The sequence below is a fragment of the Copidosoma floridanum genome, unplaced genomic scaffold (assembly GCF_036245765.1).
Source record: "Copidosoma floridanum isolate Cflo_tuat_1 unplaced genomic scaffold, Cflo_Japanese_pri ptg000006l, whole genome shotgun sequence".
NCBI lineage: Eukaryota > Metazoa > Arthropoda > Insecta > Hymenoptera > Encyrtidae > Copidosoma > Copidosoma floridanum.
The window spans coordinates 24272849-24295572 of NW_028321883.1; the positions used below are offsets into that span (position 1 = coordinate 24272849).

The 22724-nt window shown below is 43.4% G+C and overlaps 4 protein-coding genes across 6 annotated transcripts; 2 read left to right on the forward strand and 2 right to left on the reverse strand.

Moving 5' to 3' along the window:
* The first annotated feature begins 220 nt into the window (after positions 1–220).
* pont (RuvB-like helicase pontin) lies at positions 221–2297 on the forward strand. The gene is made up of 3 exons (XM_014354246.2): positions 221–531; positions 729–1404; positions 1485–2297. The coding sequence occupies exons 1-3, from the start codon at positions 391–393 to the stop codon at positions 2036–2038; spliced, it is 1371 nt and encodes a 456-aa protein (XP_014209732.2). The 5' UTR covers positions 221–390; the 3' UTR covers positions 2039–2297.
* A 374-nt stretch (positions 2298–2671) lies between these two features.
* On the forward strand, positions 2672–7886 carry LOC106640233 (glycine dehydrogenase (decarboxylating), mitochondrial). Its single transcript, XM_014354187.2, has 10 exons — positions 2672–3268; positions 3585–3663; positions 4348–4483; positions 4563–4956; positions 5051–5857; positions 5926–6327; positions 6428–6742; positions 6827–7223; positions 7307–7452; positions 7533–7886. The coding sequence occupies exons 1-10, from the start codon at positions 3050–3052 to the stop codon at positions 7641–7643; spliced, it is 3006 nt and encodes a 1001-aa protein (XP_014209673.2). The 5' UTR covers positions 2672–3049; the 3' UTR covers positions 7644–7886.
* LOC106640234 (uncharacterized) lies at positions 7307–10415 on the reverse strand. Of its 3 annotated transcripts, XM_089588416.1 has the most exons (6): positions 9919–10415; positions 9021–9470; positions 8782–8972; positions 8633–8708; positions 8394–8561; positions 7307–8320 (listed from the first exon to the last, which is right to left on the reverse strand). In XM_089588416.1, exons 1-6 carry the CDS (start codon positions 9959–9961, stop codon positions 7908–7910), a joined length of 1341 nt encoding a protein of 446 aa, XP_089444542.1. In that variant the 5' UTR covers positions 9962–10415; the 3' UTR covers positions 7307–7907. The 3 variants fall into 3 exon arrangements, with proteins under 3 accessions (XP_089444542.1, XP_089444541.1, XP_014209675.2); XM_089588415.1 differs by having other exon boundaries at positions 8782–9464; XM_014354189.2 differs by having other exon boundaries at positions 8782–9470.
* A 511-nt stretch (positions 10416–10926) lies between these two features.
* On the reverse strand, positions 10927–11987 carry LOC106640290 (U3 small nucleolar ribonucleoprotein IMP4). Its single transcript, XM_014354271.2, has one exon. The coding sequence runs from the start codon at positions 11877–11879 to the stop codon at positions 10941–10943; it is 939 nt and encodes a 312-aa protein (XP_014209757.1). The 5' UTR covers positions 11880–11987; the 3' UTR covers positions 10927–10940.
* Between the last annotated feature and the right edge of the window lie 10737 nt (positions 11988–22724).

Here is a 22724-nt window from a genome sequence, read left to right on the forward strand (position 1 = left end):
AAAAAAAAAAAAAAAAAAAAAAAACTACAAAATCATATTTTGTAACAATGTTGAAATTTTATTGAATAAATAAATCTTAAGACTTCTAAAACATATTTTTGTCCTTTTATTTTCTTTCATTTCCTCTAGTAACATTTTTTTCATCAACCAATACGTTTATAATTTGCAGTCTGTAAAGTTTGCATTAAGCGTCTAAGTACCAGATTCCCATCGGAATTCGGAAACCAAATACCTAAAGTACTTTATAAATCGTTTGAAAAGTGAAACGCGCGTTTGGCGGCATCACACATGGCGACAGTCAACAACACACCACGGCAACGTGCGAGAATCGTTTGATCAAACAAGTTTCTTAGTGAAGGTTTTTCTGTAAGAAAAAAAAAAACCATCATCATGAAGATCGAGGAAGTTAAAAGCACTGCTAAAACCCAAAGAATTTCCGCACATACACACGTTAAAGGCCTCGGCCTGGACGAAAATGGACAGGCATTACCGTTTGCAGCCGGTCTCGTTGGTCAAGAAATGGCTAGAGAGGTTAGTTTTATGTTGTGTTTGAATGTTCAAATTTTGCTCCCCTAATTTCGTTGTTTATGTTTCAAGTAAACTTGTACACATTTTTTTACCTGAATGATATGACATTAAAAATCATATCTATAATGAAATACTATCATGGGCATACAAATAACTCACAAACTAAATGCTGGATATTAATTTTACTTGGTATTTTATAGGCTGCAGGATACATCGTTGACATGATCCGAAGTAAAAAAATGGCAGGCCGTGCAATTTTGTTTGCTGGCCCACCTGGCACAGGAAAAACTGCTATTGCTTTAGCCATTGCCCAGGAGTTGGGTAACAAAGTGCCTTTCTGTCCAATGGTAGGCTCTGAAGTTTACAGTACTGAAATTAAGAAAACAGAAGTCCTTATGGAGAACTTTAGAAGGGCTATTGGTTTGAGAATCAAAGAGTCCAAAGAGGTGTATGAAGGTGAAGTTACAGAGTTGTCACCAGTAGAAACAGAAAATCCAATGGGTGGCTATGGCAAAACAGTATCGCACGTTGTTATTGGATTGAAAACAGCTAAGGGAACGAAACAGCTCAAGTTGGATCCTTTAATTTATGAGTCCTTACAAAAAGAAAAAGTTGAAGTGGGAGATGTTATTTACATTGAGGCAAATAGCGGTGCTGTCAAGAGGCAAGGTAGAAGTGACAACTATGCAACTGAATTTGATTTAGAAGCTGAAGAGTATGTGCCTCTGCCCAAAGGAGATGTACACAAAAAGAAAGAAGTCGTTCAGGATGTGACCTTACACGATCTTGATGTTGCCAATGCAAGACCTCAAGGAGGTCAAGATATCATGTCCATGATGGGCCAGCTAATGAAACCTAAGAAAACCGAAATAACAGGTAATACATGTATCATTTTTATTGTTACAGTGTAGTAAAATTTTTTGAAAACAGTTGTCTCATTTACATATTATTTTCAGACAAATTAAGAAAAGAAATTAACAAGGTAGTAAACAAATACATTGACCAAGGAATCGCCGAGCTGGTTCCAGGTGTTTTATTTATTGACGAAGTACACATGCTTGACATTGAAACATTCACTTACCTTCACCGAGCTTTGGAAACCGCTATTGCACCCATTGTCATTTTCGCGACGAATCGCGGCAAATGCGGTATCCGTGGAATGGAAGATATCCAATCGTCACATGGTTTGCCTTTAGATTTGTTGGACAGAGTTCTTATTATCAAAACTTTACCCTATTCAAGAACTCAAATCGAGCAAATTATCAAATTGAGAGCAGTTACGGAAAGTCTGCAAATTGAGGACGAGGCTCTCACAGCTCTCAGCGAACTTGGCGAAAAAACGACTTTGAGATATGCTATTCAGTTGTTGACACCTGCTTCCATTACAGCTAAAATCAATGGAAGAACCAGTATCAGCAAAGAAGACATTGACGAGGTGAAATTTTTGTTCCTCGATGCCAAGTCATCTGCTGAAATTCTCTCTCAACAGAAGGATAAATTTTTGAAATAGTTAAGCTAGGATTTTTAGTTAATTTATGTTTTAAGTACCTTACCTACTTAAGTTTAAAATATTTTGTAATAAAATCCGCTTTAAATAATTAGTTGCCCGAATCATTGTAACAAAACAATTCACCCTTGCTCTTTCGTCGCAACTTTTAATTATCCTATTAATGACAGAATCAGTGTAGCAGCTATAAACTATGTCGCGTATTTTCTTGAGAATCTTTGTCTTGTTTGTCAATGGTCAATGAAAATTGAAATAAACTCGCCTTTGCTCCAACAAATTATTGATTAAACTTGCAACAAATGTCGTAAACATGGATATATGTTTCCTGTGCCACGTACTCAGCTGAAAAAAATAAGGAAAACAGTTATTGCCAAAATTTGATCTACAGGTAAAATAAAAGCTGTACAAGCTGCAAAACTTTCGAGAGCCCCCTTCAAAAATAGCCGCTGGAAAATCGAGCGGTAAAGCTTTACGCGCGAATTCGTATACGAATCGGCTATAGAATTGTGACAACGATACAGCTGATGGTAAGCACGTGGAGCTGAGCTGCTCAAATACATATATGTATGTACATATATATATAATGTAAACTTATAAAACACACCGCGGAAATGCACCGCTGAGTCAGTATAGTGCGTCTACCGCGGTGAACGTGTACGCGCCTGAGGCCCCGATCGACCGCCTCTTTGCCTTTTGTAATTCGATTTCGCGTAACGCAATTCTTTTTTTCTCCAGTAAGATTCGTTTATAAAAAAAAAAAAAAAAAAAACCATAATTCACCCACAAGTCTGGGAGTACCGTACAGTTTGTCGTACTTGTTATATATTTATTTATTTTTTTGTTACTCGAGACACCTGTATCCGTCCGTATACTCTCTACCCGCGATTTTACTGTAAGTTTTGTAACGTCGCTCATACGCAGGTGTAGCCGCTCTAAATGTTCGAAGGTGCAAACAAGGATCTGTGAAATATCGTCGTACAGACAGAAGAAGAGAAGTAAGGAAAATTGTACCCAATGCTGTCGACACTGAGGGTCTCACGCTGCTCGCGGCTGCTACAGCAGCAGCTGCGCAAAATCACGCCAGCGCGCCGGAACGCGCGTGGATTCGGTACCGCGTTTGCGAGGCCGACCAACTTTGACCAGATTTTCCCGGCCCGGGAGAAGTTCCAGGACAGGCACATCGGCCCTCGGCAGCAGGAACAAGCAGAGATGCTCGATTATCTCGGTCTCGAGGTTCGACACTTGCTCTTTTATTTATCTTGCTCCATCTTGACGTTCGTTTTTTATATCAATTATACATGGCAAAAACGCGCTTCTCCGGAGCACGCGTTTCAAAACGTATTATATGCCAGCTAGCCAAGCGCTGTGTTAAACATAATATCTCACCGAGTTTCTTGATTACAAAATTTTATAATTTAAAAAAAAAAATACATATAATGACACTTTACGTACTTTGATATAAAAAACTCCGACTAATGATCTTCTGATGAAAAAAAAAAAAAAAAAAAGAAAAATACATATATGAATCGAAATGAAAATTGCCTTTCAGTCGTTAGATGAATTAACTGCCAAAGCTGTGCCGAAAAACATACAGTTCAAGAAAGATTTGGACATCGAAGAGCCCATGAGTGAGTATCACACGAATTATTCTCGATGGATTCCATTAGGGTGTAGATAACGACAAAATAATGAGTATCGTTAAATTATAATCCTTGACTCTATAAGGGTGCAAATGAGGGTGAAAACAAAATAAGACAGATACCGGCAGTATTTGATATATAATTCTATCTCGGAGGGATTTTATAAAAAAATGCTGGCCAAAGGATAAATTAAATTTATCGATGCGATTAGTTTCTATGAATGGCACTTGCGCGTAATATACAGAGTTCTTGGTCCGTATACTTTCCGACAGCGCAGATAAACTAAAAGTGCACGCGTATACAAAAATCTACGTCACTTGTATCAAAGGTCATCGGATGCTTCGAAATCGCATCTTCGCTCACGCGACGCCAATAACGCTGCTGGTGCCTCGACGTGTATATTTTGCAAACGCGCGTCGCCGTTTCACGAGAATTCAAAATAAGCATACCCAGAGATAAAACGAGGAGAGAGAAAAAAAAAAAAAAAATATCCACCCTACTTTTCCGCCGATTCGCGATCAATGCCACCGTTACAAGATCCCCCGCAGAGCGCTCGTCTTGCTTAATTTCTCAATTTGCGCAAAGTATCGTTATCATCGTCGAAAAAGTTTCGCGCGCACGTGCAACTATGTACATACGGTGCCAACCAACATGTGAAAATGTTGTTTCCAGCCGAGTTCGAGCTGATAAAAAAAATCAACGACATTGCCAATAAGAATCAAGTGTGGCGCAGCTACATCGGTATGGGGTATTACAACTGCTGCACCCCCCACACGATCATGAGAAACATCTTTGAGAATCCAGGATGGTAATTATGAGCAAAAGTGCAAAAAAAAAACAAAAAAACAAACGCACGTGTGTATAATATACGAAATGAACGTGTCCAGGACGACGCAGTACACGCCCTACCAGCCGGAGATATCCCAAGGCCGGCTGGAGAGTTTGCTCAACTACCAGACGATGATATGCGACCTGAGCGGCCTGGAGGTGGCGAACGCCTCGTTGCTCGACGAAGGCACCGCGGCCGCCGAAGCCCTGGGTCTCGCCCATCGATTCAACAAGCGCCGACGGATCTTCGTCTCGGACGGGGTCCACCCGCAGACCATCAGCGTCATAGCCACGCGAGCCGCCTCCCTTGGACTCGAGCTCCAGGTGGGTGACGTTTTCACGGACCTCGACACCAGCGCCAGAGACATCACTGGCGTACTCGTGCAGTACCCGGACACCAGCGGCGTCCTCAGGGACTTTACCGACCTCGTCAAAAAGGCCCATGCCGATGGCGTAAGTGTGTATATATAATAAGCTCATTGTCACCATGTCACTCGGAACACATGATGATGATGATTAAACACAATGGTGATCATTGATTGTAAAGACGCTGGTCTGCGCGGCCGCGGATCTGCTGTCGTTGGCGCTCGTCAAGCCACCAGGGGAGTTCGGCGTGGACATATGCGTGGGTACGAGCCAGCGATTCGGCGTGCCCCTGGGCTATGGGGGTCCGCACGCGGGTTTCTTTGCCTGCCGGCAGAAGCTCGTGCGCCTGATGCCGGGACGCATGATCGGGGTCACTCGGGACTCGGACGAGCGCGAGGCCTACCGGCTGGCCCTGCAGACGCGCGAGCAGCATATCCGCCGCGACAAGGCGACCAGCAACATATGCACCGCCCAGGCCCTCCTGGCCAACATGTCGGCCATGTACGCCGTTTACCACGGGCCCGAGGGCTTGCGCCGAATAGCGGCTCGCGTGCACATGCTGACCGTCGTCCTGGCCGAGGGACTGCGGAGGGATGGGCACGGCCTCGTGGGCGAGGGCTGGTACTTTGACACTGTGACGATAAAGCCTAGAGTGCCTTTGGAAAACATCAGGAGAAGCGCCGAGTCGGAGAGGATGAACCTCAGGTACAACAGGGACGGGACCGTGGGCGTGTCTCTGGACGAGACGACGACTCCCAATGACGTGGATGACATCCTCCGAGTGTTTGGGACCAGCGCCACGGTCGAGGGGATCGTCGGAAGCGGTCTCGTTGAGGGCAGGGACCTTGACCACTCGCCCTTCCGTCGCACGACTCCGTACTTGCAGCATCCCGTTTTCAACGCCCATCACTCGGAAACACGGATCGTTCGGTACATGAAGTCTTTGGAGAACAAGGACATCTCGCTCGTGCACAGTATGATTCCCCTGGTGAGTAAAAAAAAAAAAAATAAGGGTGAGAGCAGCTAATAATTAAATTCGTGCGAATCATCGGTTAGGGCTCGTGCACGATGAAACTGAATTCGACGACCGAGATGATGCCGTGCAGCTTCAAAGGGTTCACGGATGTGCACCCGTTCGTGCCGCCGGAGCAGTCGCGCGGGTACCATCAGCTGTTCGTCGAGCTCGAGCGGGATCTGTGCGCGATAACGGGATACGACAGCATAAGCTTCCAGCCGAACAGCGGAGCCCAGGGCGAGTACGCTGGCCTCAGGGCGATCCAGTGCTACCACGAGTCCCGTGGCCAAGGCGAACGCCAGGTCTGTCTGATTCCCGTTTCGGCTCACGGGACCAATCCGGCCTCTGCTCAGATGGCCGGCATGAAAATCGAGCCGATCAATGTCAAGAAGAACGGCTGTGTCGATGTCGAACATCTCAAGGCCATGGCTGATAAATTCAAGGTTGGAGAGATCCCTGTTATCATCATCTCGCTTATCCATGCTCTTTCGGCACTTAATGAATGTAAATGAAGCTTTCAAACACGTGCTTGATGATTTTTAGGACAAGCTGTCGTGCCTGATGATCACGTATCCGTCAACAAACGGTTTATTCGAGGAGACGATTGGCGACGTCTGTGAGCTGGTGCACAAGGCGGGCGGCCAAGTTTACCTCGACGGGGCGAACATGAACGCACAGGTAGGCTTGTGCAGGCCCGGTGACTACGGCAGCGACGTGTCGCACTTGAACCTGCACAAAACTTTCTGCATACCGCATGGCGGTGGTGGTCCAGGAATGGGTCCGATAGGCGTCAAGAAGCACCTCGCGCCCTTTTTGCCAAGCCATCCCGTCATCGATACGTTGACCGGTGATGTTAGGGTATGTGGTTTTTTTTTTCGTTCCCTCATCATCAGTGGTTACTTTTTAATGTTAATGTTATAATTTTTTTTTCGTTCCAACCAGGAAACGAAGGGCTTGGGTGCAGTCTCTGCTGCGCCGTACGGATCGTCGGCGATTTTACCGATTTCCTGGGCGTACATAAAAATGATGGGGCCACAGGGACTGCGCAAAGCGACGCAAGTTGCCATCCTTAATGCCAACTACATGAGCAAGAGGCTAGAAAAATACTACAAAATTTTGTTCAGAGGGAGTAGCGGCCTCGTGGCTCATGAATTTATTTTGGACGTGCGAGATTTGAAAAAAACCGCCAATATCGAGGTAGTGGACATCGCCAAGAGACTCATGGACTACGGTTTTCACGCGCCTACCATGAGCTGGCCCGTTGCTGGCACGCTTATGGTCGAGCCCACGGAATCTGAGGATAAGCTCGAGCTCGATCGATTCTGTGACGCGCTTATTTGTGGGTTTTTTTTTGTTTTTTTAATATTCAAAAAGATATTCAAAATCAATTTTTTTTGCAAATTCTTTTATTTTTCATTACAGCTATAAGGCAAGAGATTCAGGATATCGAAGATGGAAAACTAGATGCCAGAATTAATCCTCTTAGAATGGCGCCGCACACGCAAGAACAGATTATTAGTGATAAATGGGATCGACCATATTCAAGAGAATTGGCTGCTTTTCCAGCAGTAAGTAACTCTAGTAAAATAATTTACCTTTTAAAGGTACTAAATCTTTTATTTAATTTAAAAAACTATTTTTTTATTAGCCATTCGTAAAAGCAAGTACAAAGATGTGGCCTACCGTGGGAAGAATAGATGACATTTATGGAGATGTAAATCTTTTCTGTACCTGCCCACCAATTTTGCCTCAACAGTAGAAAAAAATAAAATGTATATAGTGAATAATCGATTGGGTCAATTTGAGTTTTACATAGTTAAATTACATCTAAAACGTATTAATTATCGGATACGCTTGTAAATATTATAATTAGGATCAATACTTAGGATGACACTTGTTTATCTTATAGTAACAAAAAATGGATCACAAACACAATATAAAAAAATAATGAAGATGTTTTTATAAAAAAAATTCGTGAAATTAAAAGGGTATAAAAATCCTAGCTTTATGGTAGATATTTAATTTACAATCCTGGCATTATGTATGACACATTTTCAAGAGTAGAAGTCAAGACTTTTGGACTAGCTCCGTTCATTTCAGGTATCTGTTGAGTAAGACAGAGCAAGGGCCCTAAAGCGCAAAGTAAGGAATCTAAAAGTAACGGCAAACTTCCTGAAACTGTTATTTGGCCCTCGTGCTCTTTAAGTTTCTGGCCTATAATTGTCAAACTTTCGCCAAGCAAAGTCAAATGAGCGGCAACGTCTATTGGCTGAGTTCCGATTTTATATACTGCTGTTTCAAAATGAGGATCATTATGCCCATTACTCCCTACCTTGTTCAATGGAGGTGATATAGGTAACTTGTTCCCTATTCTTGGAGTTCCTAGTTGTATAACCTTAGGCGCAGGTGGAGGCGCAGGCACCCCGTTTCTGTTTCCTGAAAAATTATATTTTTTTATGCATTTATTACATTGCTATGCCAGACTTGCCGAAAAAACATTTTAATTTACCAATTTTATTGATAAATTGACGGGCTGGCGGCACTGCGACTTTACTGAATTTTTCAGCTGATTGTGGATTAATTGCACAACGTTGTGCTCGCTTTCTCCAGTTACACTTTTCTAAATTCGGCACCGTTGCCCATAATTCCCCTAATTTCTTTGAAACAGTTGCAAAATCTAATAGAAACGTAATACGTGTATACAAACTGAATTTATAATTACATTATTTATAAAAGACTTTTACTGACCCATATTAGGATTATGCTCTAATATTTGTTGTCTGGCCTCTCGAGCCCACAGCATGTAAGCAGTGTATCTAGTTTTCTGAAATAATCAAGTAGAATTTTTTTTAAAACAGACAGGAAAACTCAATAAAATATGACTGAAATACACGCACCCCTTTGTCTTTCCGCTGTGTCTTAGATGGTTTATTATTATTTATAACCTTTCCATCCTTTATTATTATTTTTTTCTTGTATTTTTCCAACATATATAAACTACTTTTTGCCTGAGAAGGTAAATCTGTTTGTTGTTCAGGAGGCTCAAGTTTCGTAAAACCAATAAATTCTGGCTCAGAATCTTGGTTCTCTTCTTCTTCTTCTTCTTCTTCTTCTTCTCCTTCTTCTTCTTCCTCACCTACCATCATTGTATTTGTAGCATCATCTGACATTGATTCTACGCTATCATCTAGCCCATTGGCACCTTCAGACTCTGAATCTTCAGAAGAATCATCATCTTCTTCCGAACTAGACTCTTGTTTGATTTGTTGCTTGACTGGCTCTTTAAAATGTACAGAAGGTTGTTGATAACTCTTCTTTTGTTGGACCATTTTTGTTTGCTGTACATGATTATTTGGTCGCCCTGAACTGACAGTTTGTAAATTTCGTTGCTGACACTGTTGTTGTTGTTGTAACTGTTGCTCATATCTTTCAAGTCTTTGTTGAGCTTGAAGTAATTGTGCTTGATGCTGAGCTTTTTGTTTTTTTAATTTATGATCCGTCACGTCGTCAGGTGATTCAAAATCAACCAATTTTGAAGACTTTTTCCGGACTCTCCCACTCCTTGAAATTCCAGTGACTTCTAGATCTATCAATAAAAAAATCTGAATCTTGTCAAGACATCAAAAGACTAAAGACTATTACAAAAACACACTAGCCACCTGACTATTAATGCAAACGTATATAATTTTTTGAATAAAATTTAAACGCTGGCAAGTACCACATTTTAATAAAAAAATATTCACTACTACATTGAGTGTAATACAAAATTTTAAATTTACGTTAATATTATACAAATTTTATTTAGAGTAAATTAGTTACGTATGCTTTAATTGTTACTTAAAACATTGCGAATATCTTTTAAATAGTTGTTGACTCGTGTGTACTTAAGTATTATGGAATATTTGAAAATCAGCAACGAAACAAAATAATCAAAACAACAGTAGAACGAGAGAGAAGAGAGTGAGAAAGCAACAAAAACATAACCTAATCCAAAGCGAAGATCGTTAAAAGGCGAGTGAAAAAAAAATCCTCACCGTCATTCTTCTGACTTTTCGGAGTCGAGAAGTAATCCATCATGAAATCGCTCCCTCACACTAGCATTAGCTTATTTTCTCTCGACGAAAAAAATAATACTGTCCCGGCGACGAAAACTAACTTTGCGGATACTAGGTGCTCTTGCACCTGCTCTTCTGAAATGTAAGAATTTATGTAACTTATTCTATTAGCCTCCTTTACATTTTCATTACTTGCTTCGCAATTTTCGACTTTTATTTTTCGCTAACTATGTACTTATACTTTCTTTAATGACAACTCAAAACAAAGCAGAATCTTCGATTTTGCGTTATGTGTTGAAATGAGATTCACGTGGTTGTAAGTAAAGCACCTAAGCATAACTACAGTGACAGTTGTTTGCAATGGGCACTTGCTTGCAGAATTTAAAATGCAGCTCATGAAGCACCCATAAGCAACATTCGATCCAACACTGATATTTTTAAGAGATTTACCAACAATTTGTTTATGCAGTGGTAAATTAAATTTGTAATTTTTAATTTAGTTTCGCGCCATCAGTGGCGCTGTTTTCGGTTTATATATGTATATATAACTATAGTTTACAATGGGCGCCATCTCTCGTGGCTGATTTTGAACTAATTAGAAGTACCCGTATACGGCCGTAACGTTTCCGAGAAAAATAACTAGCCTAGTGATTTCTTTTGGAAATTTTAAGGGTACTTTTTAACTCACTGATTAAACTCGAGTTAACTCAAAACCAGCCACGCGAGATGGCGCTGGTTGTAATTACACTATACGCGGCGTGCGTAAATCAACTATGAGCTATTTCGTTTTCGAAATTCTTCAAAACGTTGCAATATATTATTTTGTTACATGAAAAAATAAGAAAATGTATATCATAAACGTACCTAAATCACAATAATCAATAAACCGTGTATTTCAAAGATTATGGGATTGTCGATTAATATTAGAAAATTGAGACATTACCTTTTAGATTATCAAACATTTTTATTATAAAAACAATATACGTATATTTACAGAAAGATTATTCCACGTCATCTTCTTGTAACCAGCCATCGTCGTCGGACAAAAATTTTCTCTTGTGACTGGTATTCATGTAAGGCCTCAATGCCCACTCCACATCTGCTGCAGCTTCGTTGTCTAGCGTACCAAGTTTGATCGCATACAGATGAAGCTGAAACCTTGGGCCAACTTCTGTCAGTTCTATGTCTCTGCCGTTGACTTTCTTGTAAGTATGATGCCGAAAGCAGATGTAATCATTGTGATTGGCAAACGTGATGACTCTCTTGCTGTCCTCTTTGGGTACAGGAAACAGGTACTTCAGAATGTTCATAGTCCTCTGGCCGAGCTTGGTTTTGAAATTGTGAAAGACAAGGTGGGGATACTGTTCGGACATGGTGCCAATATCCGGGATGTCGTGCCTCATAATGACATCTGACATGGTAAAATGTGCTGTGGGTCCGTATGGCAGGTGGCAAACGGTGAGGGAAGTGGGATTGCCTCTCTTCTCGTGAACCATGATAAAGTCAGTAACGTTGTTGGCCCTGCACGCGTTGATCAACTGTTTGATCTCGTAGTTACCGCGGTTCATCCTCTGCGAGTTCGGGAATATCAGACGCAGCTCCTTGGCGAAGACTTTGAGCTTGGCACTGGGGTCACGGGAAGTTGTGATCACGATCTTAGGGTCCTCGACGCCGGCCCATCTGTACTCGTCGTCCTCGTTGTTCCCGACAACTCCACCCATCTCCGTGCCCTGGGCAATCGCGAGTTCCGGCCCAGCATCTTCCCATTCGATTTTTTTCTGCAGAAGGAGAGCTTCCTTCCTTAAATCCGTTTGGATGGGAACGTTCTCCTCGAGGCACCTCTTGATTTTATCCTTTTTTTCCTGGATTAGTTTTAGCTTATCTTGGATGGACTTTCGATAGAGGTACTCCCTCCGGAGCCGGGCTTGCCTGCGTAACATTGTCAACTAATTTTCACTGCGAGTATTTTAAACAAAGCGCGTTCAACCACTACACTCTATCTTTTTGATGGTTATGTTTGTTTGTTGACACACGTGTGTGCGGTGATTCGCAATATATTACCCAATATAAATAGTCCCGTCGTCTGTCACTTGTATGTACAATGTAGGTATCTATAGTTTGTTGCAATCGGTAATCGGTACGGTCATGCACTACCTTAGCTATTTATTATGAATTGTTATCAGTTATCGGTAAAATCGTGCACTACTCTTACAGAAGTCGACAAGTAGCAACTTTTTGCAATGTGTGTTGGTTTTCGTGTGGAATATGATAGATGGAGTATCATGATTGACGATTAGGTGATTATTTATTTTCAAGTAAGTTCAACCACCATTAATTATTATTTCAATCATACATTTATATCGCTATAGACCGTTGAAACTATCGTCAAATAACCTTGTGCGTATACAAAAGAAAAACTATACAGTTTTTTTTCATATTACAGTGTACTGACCCCATATATACGGAGTACTTATGTACGCAACATTGGAGAAAAAAACAAAGGGAAGAGTAAGTAATAAAATTCGTCGCGCCTTCCGAAACATAACGCAATTATCAACACGCGAGCACGGGACGAGCGATATTTTTTTTTATCTTCTCGCGATATAAGTACCGCGATTTGTAAAGTGCAACAAGCGAAAACGGAATCACCGCATTCCCATGTGTACGTGTAGTGCCGTTGTATATCTGCCGGGGCAATAAATAACTCAAGCGACAAACAAGAATCCAATGTTATACGTTGCAAGAACAATAGCGCAATCCCAATCAACAACCACAGACACACGTACACACGTACACAAACACACACACACATAGTAGGGAACACTCGATCGGGACGAAAGGATTTCGCAACGGCTAAAATAATTGATCGCCCGCTCGTGCGAGGGCCGGGGGGAGGGAAAAATTAGAGCGTCAAGTTTTAGAGGGGCGAGAGGGAAAATAATAGGGAGAAAATCTTCGAAACCACGCAGCGGGTAATTGGCAGAGAGAGAGAGAGAGAGAGATCCATGTGTGATATATACTTTATATAACAAGGGACCCCCATAAACGAGGTTATCCAATCTATTATAATCCGTGGGTGCATGTAACAGTATATATAATAAATATGTGTATATATATATGCGTGCATGCGTTTATACTTGTATATTCAATCTGTAAAGTTGAAAACGCGTGGGTGGAGGCGCGAAAGACACAAGTAAAGTTTGCGTGCGGTGTATAAAAGAGAGCCGAGCAATTTTTTTTTTCCCCCGTCGGCAATATATGTATATCACACACAACCATATCTATATAAGTTTCACATAAGTAATGCACACAAACAGCAAACATATACCTATACATACCCACGCGCGCCGTAATCAGATCAACGTTTCTCGGCGATGCGTTCGCTGCACTTCCTCGTGTCTGATGTCTGTCAGTTTGTCTGGGCAACGTGTAATGCATACACGCATGCACGGGTGTGCAGCAAAGGTGTAGCTAGCGCTAATTACATCCAGAGCTCCAGCATAATGTGTCTAACCATAAACTTCCTCCACCCAGTACCCACACACCTTCTAGGTATGTATACACTCTCTTTCTCACGTCTCCAACTGTATATATTATAAACAGAGCACGTTAAGGTTCAAAGTTGAGGGAGATCGGTATATAGCTTTAAAGCGCAAGTACATGTAAATATATTCATACGTGAACCAGCATTTTCGTCCAGAAAATGTATTAAAGCTCTTGGAATCGAGAAATCGAGTTCATAACTATATTGATGTATGGTAGCTATCTTTGACCACCATCCCCTAAATTTAGTGGAAGTTTTGCCACCAAAAAACTCATAGAAAGCTCAGTTACGTTAAATGTTTTTTATTTTTCTTGTACACCCATTTGCAAGATGATGGTTTCCTTCATCCAGTGGGACGTGTCTTGTTTCTCTTTCCTTTTACGTATATTTGGCTACAATAAATATAACAATGAGCATCAAAACACAGCTGGTTTGCTAACGATGTGCACGAAATCATCATTTATAACAGATAATAGTATATGCTCTATAGCCCTCCCCAAAAGAGGTAAAAAGTAGTAGCAAGCTAAGCAAACACGAATCTCATTCGGGAAAAAAACGATAGCTCATATATACGCCTTAATACACACAGAAGCGCTGTTTGCTGGCACGAGTAGCACTGGTGAATAAACGCCTGTATTTCTGCGGCTCCGTAAAAAAGCTTCGACAATTTTTCTCTTCTCTTGGCACACTTGGCGCTGCCGAAAACCCTCCCTTCGAGGAACACCCTCACCACGACCTCTGAGCTATATATATATATATATTTGTGCGCCCCTATACTGTACGTGGGGTCCCAACGGCCCGTAAAACGCCTGGCGTCACAGCATATCCACCAGCCGAATCGAAGGTGCCCCCGCGATTATTGTTTTTCCCGGTACGGTGAACAAAAAACGAGCCTCCTCATATCCTCCTGATGTACAGCTCGATCACCCACACACGCGACGATCTTTTTAAAAAAAAAAACAAAGAGGGGCGGGGGGTTTTCGAGTAATAGCCGCGTAAATCAGCCGTTTATTCGGCAGAACGCGCCTGATGAAGCGCGCATAAATCAGAAATCTTCCTCGGCGACGGCGGCGCCCGCGTGTACCACCACAAGTCACTTAAGAGGAGAGACAAGCTCAATTACACGCTCGGGTTGACAGCGCCGAACGCGTCGCTGGTATTATACGCATCCAACGTAATACATCCGCTTCTTCGTAAAACTACTCGAGGAGGAGGTTCCTCCACCCCACCCCCTAATTTTTTTTTTCGCGTAAACGATTTTCTTCCTTCTCGTGTGATTTTTACGAGGCATTGCGTACGTGCGCGTGCCGTTTGCTCGGACTCGATGATGGCGCGAATCCCACTGTGAAAAGGGGGCGATTACATTTCCTCGGATTCGTTAAACGCTCCCGAAACCCGAAGCTGCAGCAGCTGAAACAAAAGCAACGACTAATCCAGCCAAGGAGTTGGGGGGGAGGAAGGAACAATGAGTCCTGTTGATGGGGTTCTACATTTTAATGAAGTTGGCAAGTTCTCGGTATAGGAGCTCGAAACGGGGGTAGGGGAAGAGCTGCTGCTCGCCATACACGGCGTATATACGTATACGTGTAACCCGCGCCACCCAACCAGTGATTTCTACTAAGCGATATCCTTCTTAACACAAAGCAACCTTCATCTTCTCTCTCCAGCCGCGACTCGCGCATGCTATACGTTCTATATGTATATATATATATATATGTGTGTGTGTGTGTGTGTGTGTGTGTGTATACCTATACGGTAGCAAATTCGCTGAACCGACCATCCTTACTGACTCCGCTTTTATTATTCTCTCTCTCTCTCTCTCTGCCCACTTGTTTGTGTGACGATGACCGTGTACTTTGGTGTACCACCCCAGTGTTTGTATATATGTTGTACCACCAGCGCGTATAGGCACACCTGCATATTAAAGCTCCAGATCGCGACTTTTCTCTTATACACACGTATACCTATTATATACTTACCTCTCCTCGGATCAATTGTTGCAATGTAATGGCGCAGCAGTTTCATTCTCGTGTATTTTGCCACGTTGATTATTTGATTATATGAGCGAAGAAAATTTTTTTCTCCACGAAATTTCGAGACTTACCTCAACTCGATACGCTACATACAGTAGGGGGTGTTTTTTTTAAGGATTAACCAAGTGTTTGTAGTCACTTACGCATTTCAAAAACTTCATATGGTTGTTTGCAAAATAAATTTTGTCAACATTACGTGGTATATTGTAAATTGCGCTAAAGTTAACATTTAGTGACTACTTGAATTATGTATGTGAAGCATCGATAAACATCAAAACAGTGATTTACCTGCTTTTAACACACTTTTTCTTTTTTTTTTTTCATTTCAATTAACCATTCAAATATACATTAGGTATGTGTACTTAATTTCTAAAAATGCTTACTTTTAAATCAGCGTTTGTCAAAATTATCCTCCGTTAAGGACCCACAAACTGTGTACACGTTGGGTAGATCGCGTTTTCCGATCCTCGGCAGCTACATACATATACGTATACATTATATCATATTATAAATGCATTTGCGTCGAGATAAGTGAGGAAAAAAAAATAACAGCATTATTCAAATCATCCGTCACGTGATTTACATTTTACACGTATCTATACCTATACATTGACAATCGGGCGCTTTTACCCCGAAATTATTTTGCATGCACGGATTATCGAGGATAATGGGCTTAGGTGTAATACGCCGTGATCGATGCGTCTCGTTTATACTAAAGTATATTTAAATTCGCGGCTGCACGGGCTTGGTTTTGCGTATACGTACAACACCGAACCTTTTTTTTTTTCTTTTTTCTTCACTTTCTGCACCCATCGATCTTCGTGGGCGTGCAAACGTTCTGCATGGAGAAAAATTCTCGTAAAAATATCCCGCGCACTGCACGAATGCAAAAGAGTCCGAAAGTATAAAGTTGTATACATGCAAAACGTAATCGGAGCCGCGGGATCTGTCCGTTTGGCTCTGGAGTAATGAAGAAAACAGCGGCATAGCAACGAGCTTCGGGAGAAGAAAAACCATAAAAGCCCGCGTGGATGTGGCTTCGTGTATACACCGAGTAAGAGCCGGAAAGAGTTTCATTGCGCGCAATGGACGCCGAGCGGAGATCGGCAAAAAACATCAAAACGCGCGTATCCTCGCCCGGGACATTAAACCCCAACCGAAGCGAATCTCGTTCCCTACCGTCCTCGTAATACGTAGCAACTCCCCGCTGCCCGCGACTCAATCAGATACACCACCGGGTATACGTGTACGTACTTTTTTTTTTTTTTTTTTTTTTTTTTTTTTTCTGCTCAATTTACATGCGGCTGGACATCATATTCCTTGTATCAACGCACTCTCCTCTATGCGCGTAGAGGCATGACTTGGCGGGATCGGTTGTTGCATGTGCACATTATACGCAGCTTCAACATTGTTCAGAGCGAGCAGGGAAGCTGATACGGTTGTAGGCGTAAGTATACCAGCACACGCACACTCACCTCTTGTCCCAAGGAACGAGAAGAGGGTTGGTTATACGTGTGTATATATATATGCGCGCACATAAAAGGAGGGATCACGTCTCCCTGGGCCTGTGCTGGCGTTTATATTACAGTGTCTGCGTGTGTATATCTGATCAGCCGGAGCTCCGCCGGTTTATCCTCCCTCGCTCCGAAGCTTCTTCGTTTTTCTTCGTTTTACTCCACTCGTCTACCTCGGGCTTTCTTCCCTTCTAAATCAACGGGGCTTTTTGGCTTCGTGATCCGCTGACCCGGGCCGTTTCGTCTAAATTACACGCTCCTCCTCTCGACCCTCAGCGATCAATTTCTACCCCCCATCAACCACCAGCTTCCCCCGAAATCCTCTGTTTCTCTACTTTTCGTTGCGTTTTCCTCACTCCAGTCCAGAACACTGTAGGATACCTTGGCACCCTCGAACACTACGCCTACGGTTTTCCCTTCGCTATGACCTTTCGGGAGGAAAAACAAGAGAAAAAAAAAAAAAAAAACATGTGTAATAAGCCCCTTGATTTGTCTCGTGTATATAGCCACATTTTACGGTAATAATAGTGACTCGTGCATGTTAGAGCCGCCATCAGGTGCGATCGGGGACAAGGAAGGCGAGTCTCGTCTTTACGAGGGCTCTTTTTCCTCCTCGTTTCGATGTCCAAGCTCCAGCGTATCCGCGGAAAAAACTGCGGAGGACGCGTTTTACGATCTTGCTCCGCTCTTTGCTCTTGTACGACCTTTTGGGTTTTCTTTCGGCTTATCCGAGCGAGATCTCGATTCTTGCCCCCCACTCTCTCTCTCCTTCCGCTCGATAGAGCCAGGGCGCGTGGGAGTAATGCACGTGTAAGCCCCCCCCCTTGAGCAATAAAAGGGCATGCACACGTAGAGAGAGAGAGAGAGAGATATCGCGACCGAGAAGAACAGTAGCTGTACAGCCGCGCGGCCAATCAAATCCCTCGAACGGCAATTCTCTCTTCCTTTGCTCTCGCCCCCCCCCCTCTGTTATGTCGTACGGTACGTATACACACGGAGATGAGAGTAGAGCAGCCCCTAATTTATTCCGAGAGGGCGGCGCTATCGCTCAAACTCTCAGCAAGGGGCATAAAAATTTAATTCCCCACCGGGAAAAAGAATGACTCGCGGCTACACTACCTCCTCCTCCTCCTCTTACTTTCGGAGTCGCGAGTTTGCTGTAGCCCCGTGGTGCTTTCTTCAGCAAGTCTTAAGAGCCGAGGGGGAGGAATCTTTTCTTCTTTTTCTTCTTTACTACTCCCACCCGCCCTTTTCATCTTTTACCCTCGCGCTGCACTTCTTCGCCCCTTTATACGTGGATTCCGCTTTTCGTTGTCGCTTACCGCTACCCCTTCTCCTCTGTTTACTCGAGATTTGTGATTTACTTTTCGTGATTGTACACTCGCGTGGTGGTTCAAGAAGAGAAAAAAAAAAACAACATCACGCATACATACGAGTCCATTTAAAAAAAAAAAAAATCAACATTCACTCTTTTTCTGGTGGTTGTACATCTTTGTTTGATCGTGCGGATCAGAGAATGCGGGTTTATGGGGAATCGCGTGTATCGGATGGCACGATGTCGATTATACAGCCCCCCCCCCTCGTTTGGTTTCTCCGTAAGTAAGGATATAAGTATAGGTAATATCCCTTCGCTGATCCTGTCGATCTTCCCGGGGCAGAAAATTTAATGTAGTATTAAAATTAAAAAAAAAAAAAAAAAAGTCAAACTTTTAATGGTATAAGGATTTAGCGAAAGCTATAGGGTGAATGTTTCCTTGCGAAAGGAAAATCCACGTACAACGTGTACGGATGTGCGTGCTAGGCGCATTGGGGAAAAGAAAAAAAAGGAATAGAAAGGAAGAAAAGTATATATACCAAAAAAGATCTCGACGGTCGAGGGAGAGTTTCTGCAAGGAGCAGGCAATCTCTGCCGGCGTCAGATAACGATACCGGCTGCCGGCACGGGGGACGCGAAGAAGCTTTTCATCTTACTAAATCACTCTCCTTTCCGCTATCTGTCTCCTCCCCTACCCCACCCTACTCCATATCCCTATCCCAACCACCCCTGATTCTCCTCCCTTTCTATACGTCTATTTCGTTCTCGCAAGGATATACGACACACTTGCGTCGGCCAACAAACATGTACCTTTGAATCAGCAATAATATTTCCTCGGCACAAAAAAAAAAAACAAAAAAAAAACAACGAGTAATCAACCATTTTACAATGTATTGTTCCCGAGTCGGAGCTTTCACACGAAACTTATAGACAATGTAGGCGACACGCCACACCGTATAGCCATCACCTTATGGCTTCGCTTCCCCCCCGACCATGCGGTATCCCATATATCGATTTCTGTAATCTCTCCTTGCGCCTCTCTCTCGCTCTCTCGATGGGGCGCGAAGAAAGCGAAAAACAAACGCAAACGCTCGCACATTGTTATATACACCTATGCGCCCCATTGCTCGGTCCGCAGTGACGTCACTGGCCCATACATCAAACCCTTATCAGTTCACTCCGACTCTTCCTCCTCCTCCCTTTTTTTTTTTTTTTTTTTTTTTTTTTCATTCACCCACCCTCCCTTCTTTTTTCCCTTTCGCCCCGCGCACGTAAGCGTACACAGACACACGCATACACGTGCCTTCCTATACAGACACACGCGGTGGCTGCAAATAAGGAAACGAAAGGGGGTTGGAGGAGAGGAGGAAAAAAACAGCGAGAGAGGAAGAGCGAGTCCATTTTTGGGTCGTAGTAATTTTATTGGTATACATACGTATACTTCCTCCGTCAATCCCTGGGGCTCGAGCACCACCGACAGCCCGGACCCGGAGCTTCCTTTTGGCTCACTATACATATACACTGCAAGCAGAACGAGAGAGAAAGAGAGAGAGGTGGGGGGGTGGATAGAAAGAGGAGAGATGAGGTCTATCTCTGGCCGGAGATAAGAACAGACGAGTAATCTCTAGCCCCCGTCGAGGAGGAGGAGGAGGCGCAGGGGAAGAGGAAGCCAACCAGCCACCCGAGGTATATATTATATAATACACACACACATTGCACGAGCCGAGAGGGAGAGAGCACACGCGCGCGGAAGGGGTTGAGTTCCCCCGAGAGAGAGAGCCCGTCGCTTAGCAACGCGGTGTATATAGGCAGCCAGCCGAGGGTGCAGCCGTGTAGCCACCCCGGTATAGATCGCTATCCGCGACTCTGCTTCTCTGCCTGTTATACATACATCCACACATACATACATATATATATATACACATGTATGGGTAGGTATACGTGCACCACCGCCTACTCCTCCGGCACACGGTTCCTCCGAGGGCGGGTTGCTGCCAGCTCTCCGCAAGATGGCTTTATTACCCCTCCCCACCCCCCAAGTGAGCACCGTTGCCACCGACGCTTCTGTTGGAGGAAATGACTTTCTGGCGTTTGCTCTCCACGAGTACGTATATATATATATATATATATATATCTATAGGGACCAGGGAGAGGAGAGGCTGATGCTACCGCTACTCCGGAGAGATTTATCGCCGCGCTAATACGCCCGCAGAGCAGGTACATATACATAATACGTATATATACATGGGGCTGAGTATCCGGTATATATATAAGACGGAGGCAAAGGGAGGAAGCAGAGCTTCTGCCAACAGATGCAACTTGCGTGTATATTCTTGCAAATGATAGCTGTATAATATGTATATATAGGCACGCGCTCGTGTATAATCTCTTGGGTTGTTATATATACACTTTGGCTCTCGATGGTCTTTAATTTTCTCGTTTAATGATACAAGTGGCTCGTAAGTATAGCGCGCGGCCTCGTATTTCATCGCGATTCGACGCAGTGGGCGACGGATACACGGAAAATTGTTTCGTTTACTTGTATATACCTACATACTCCCCGTCGACTCGCGCTAATCCGAGTCTGATGCCGAGATGCAAATTGCACTCCAGTAGGGGTAGGTATACGTATATATATATAAACACACCCAAGGTACGAGCCGCACATCGTCCTGCAGAGCTTGCGCTGCACTTGGCAAGTACAGGTAGGTAGATATATATATATCAAACAGTCAGTGGGGGTGGGGGGTAACATTGAGGGATAACTATTATTACATCGCGAGAAGTTCACTGCTGGGACGCGTCGGTATATATATATATATATGTATAACTTCCCGGCGAAAGCTCAAGCCGGGCGATAAGCTACCCGGGGCTGCTTCTCTCTCTCTCTCTCTTCTGATGCAGGTTGGCTGTATTACAGGGCTAGACACACGTAACGCCGTCGTCGAAGAAACTCGTCTTTGGCTAAACGCTTTATACTCCCTCTCGCTCTCCTGCTCCGGAAATTACCTCTGGCTTCCATCTCCGGTGTTGTGCTCCACCCCCCCCCCCCCAACGGGCTTCTCTGCTTTCCTTTGCTCGCTATATTATTATTATCATCATTATTAAAGTTTAGCTCGCCATCCCGCATGCATCCGCACACGCGTACCAGCGACTACGACGATTGTATATAATATATGGATGGATGTATATATATATTATATACGTACGTACGGGGTACGGGCAAAGAGAGGATTTGCTCTCGAGGCGGTGATAATGGCATTTGCGCGAGACAAAGACGATCTATCTCTCTCTCTCTCTCTCTCTCTGCCATCGGTCGCATGTAACACCGCGTCTGGCGCTTCTCTGTTTTTGAAACTAATTTCCAGAGGATCGCGGAGGAAACGGACGGCACCGAGCTGCTGATGGATCTCCTCTGTGTACACCCTTGGGGCACCCCGTCTTTGTACATTGGATTCGCGCGATATGTTACACCGATGGCTCGCATTGCTTAACGTATACCTTGTGATATTTAACGCGTGACCTTTGCTTGTGCCACTACACCCCTACACAACGTTTCGAGCCCTTTACTATACGTACATCGTGGACTTGCCACGGGTGTGTGTGTGTATATAAGACACGGTATACCAATCGAAACTTGGATTAGGAGTCGATTTTTACGAGGAATGTGTACAATTGTACATTAAAACACGCAGGTGAAGATACACAGGAGGATACTTTCGACAAACCGAGCAGTATTAACAAAGTAGGTATAAAACATCTCCGAAGCCATGGTATCATGGCGCTTGTATCAAAGCATATCAAAACACGTGCAGGAGCGTGTTTTATTACCCCGAGAACTGACGTGCGATTGCAAAATTCCTCTTTCCCGGTATACTTATTCATACCGATATCGTAGAATAACGATACTTACTCGCCGATCTGAGCGGCAATGTTGTACAAAATAGTCGCCATCCCTGATTATAATTTAAAATCACCTCGAGTTACAAGCAAAATAGCCTCTACATCCTACCATCCGCGAGCTCAACTCGTTACGGTATAGGTACAAATGCTATTCGTGATTATAATAGCATAAGTACAATGATTGTCTCGGGCCTCGAGAAAATCAATACTGTGTACCTGTACATAAGTGACAAAACACGGATAAACATTGATAGGTGTGTAGCTTATGGGGTAGGAGGAGGAGGAGGAGCGAGCTGCAGAAACGATTTTCACTTGGAAAACCCGAGGACTCTAAAGTATATGCGTGCAAGTAAGGGGTATGGATATATATGTGTATGTACATAATATATACTCCGTATGGACCCGTATAAATGCAAATATACATATATGCGGCTTACTGCTGCACAGTCTCATACATAAATAAACAAAAGACGTCT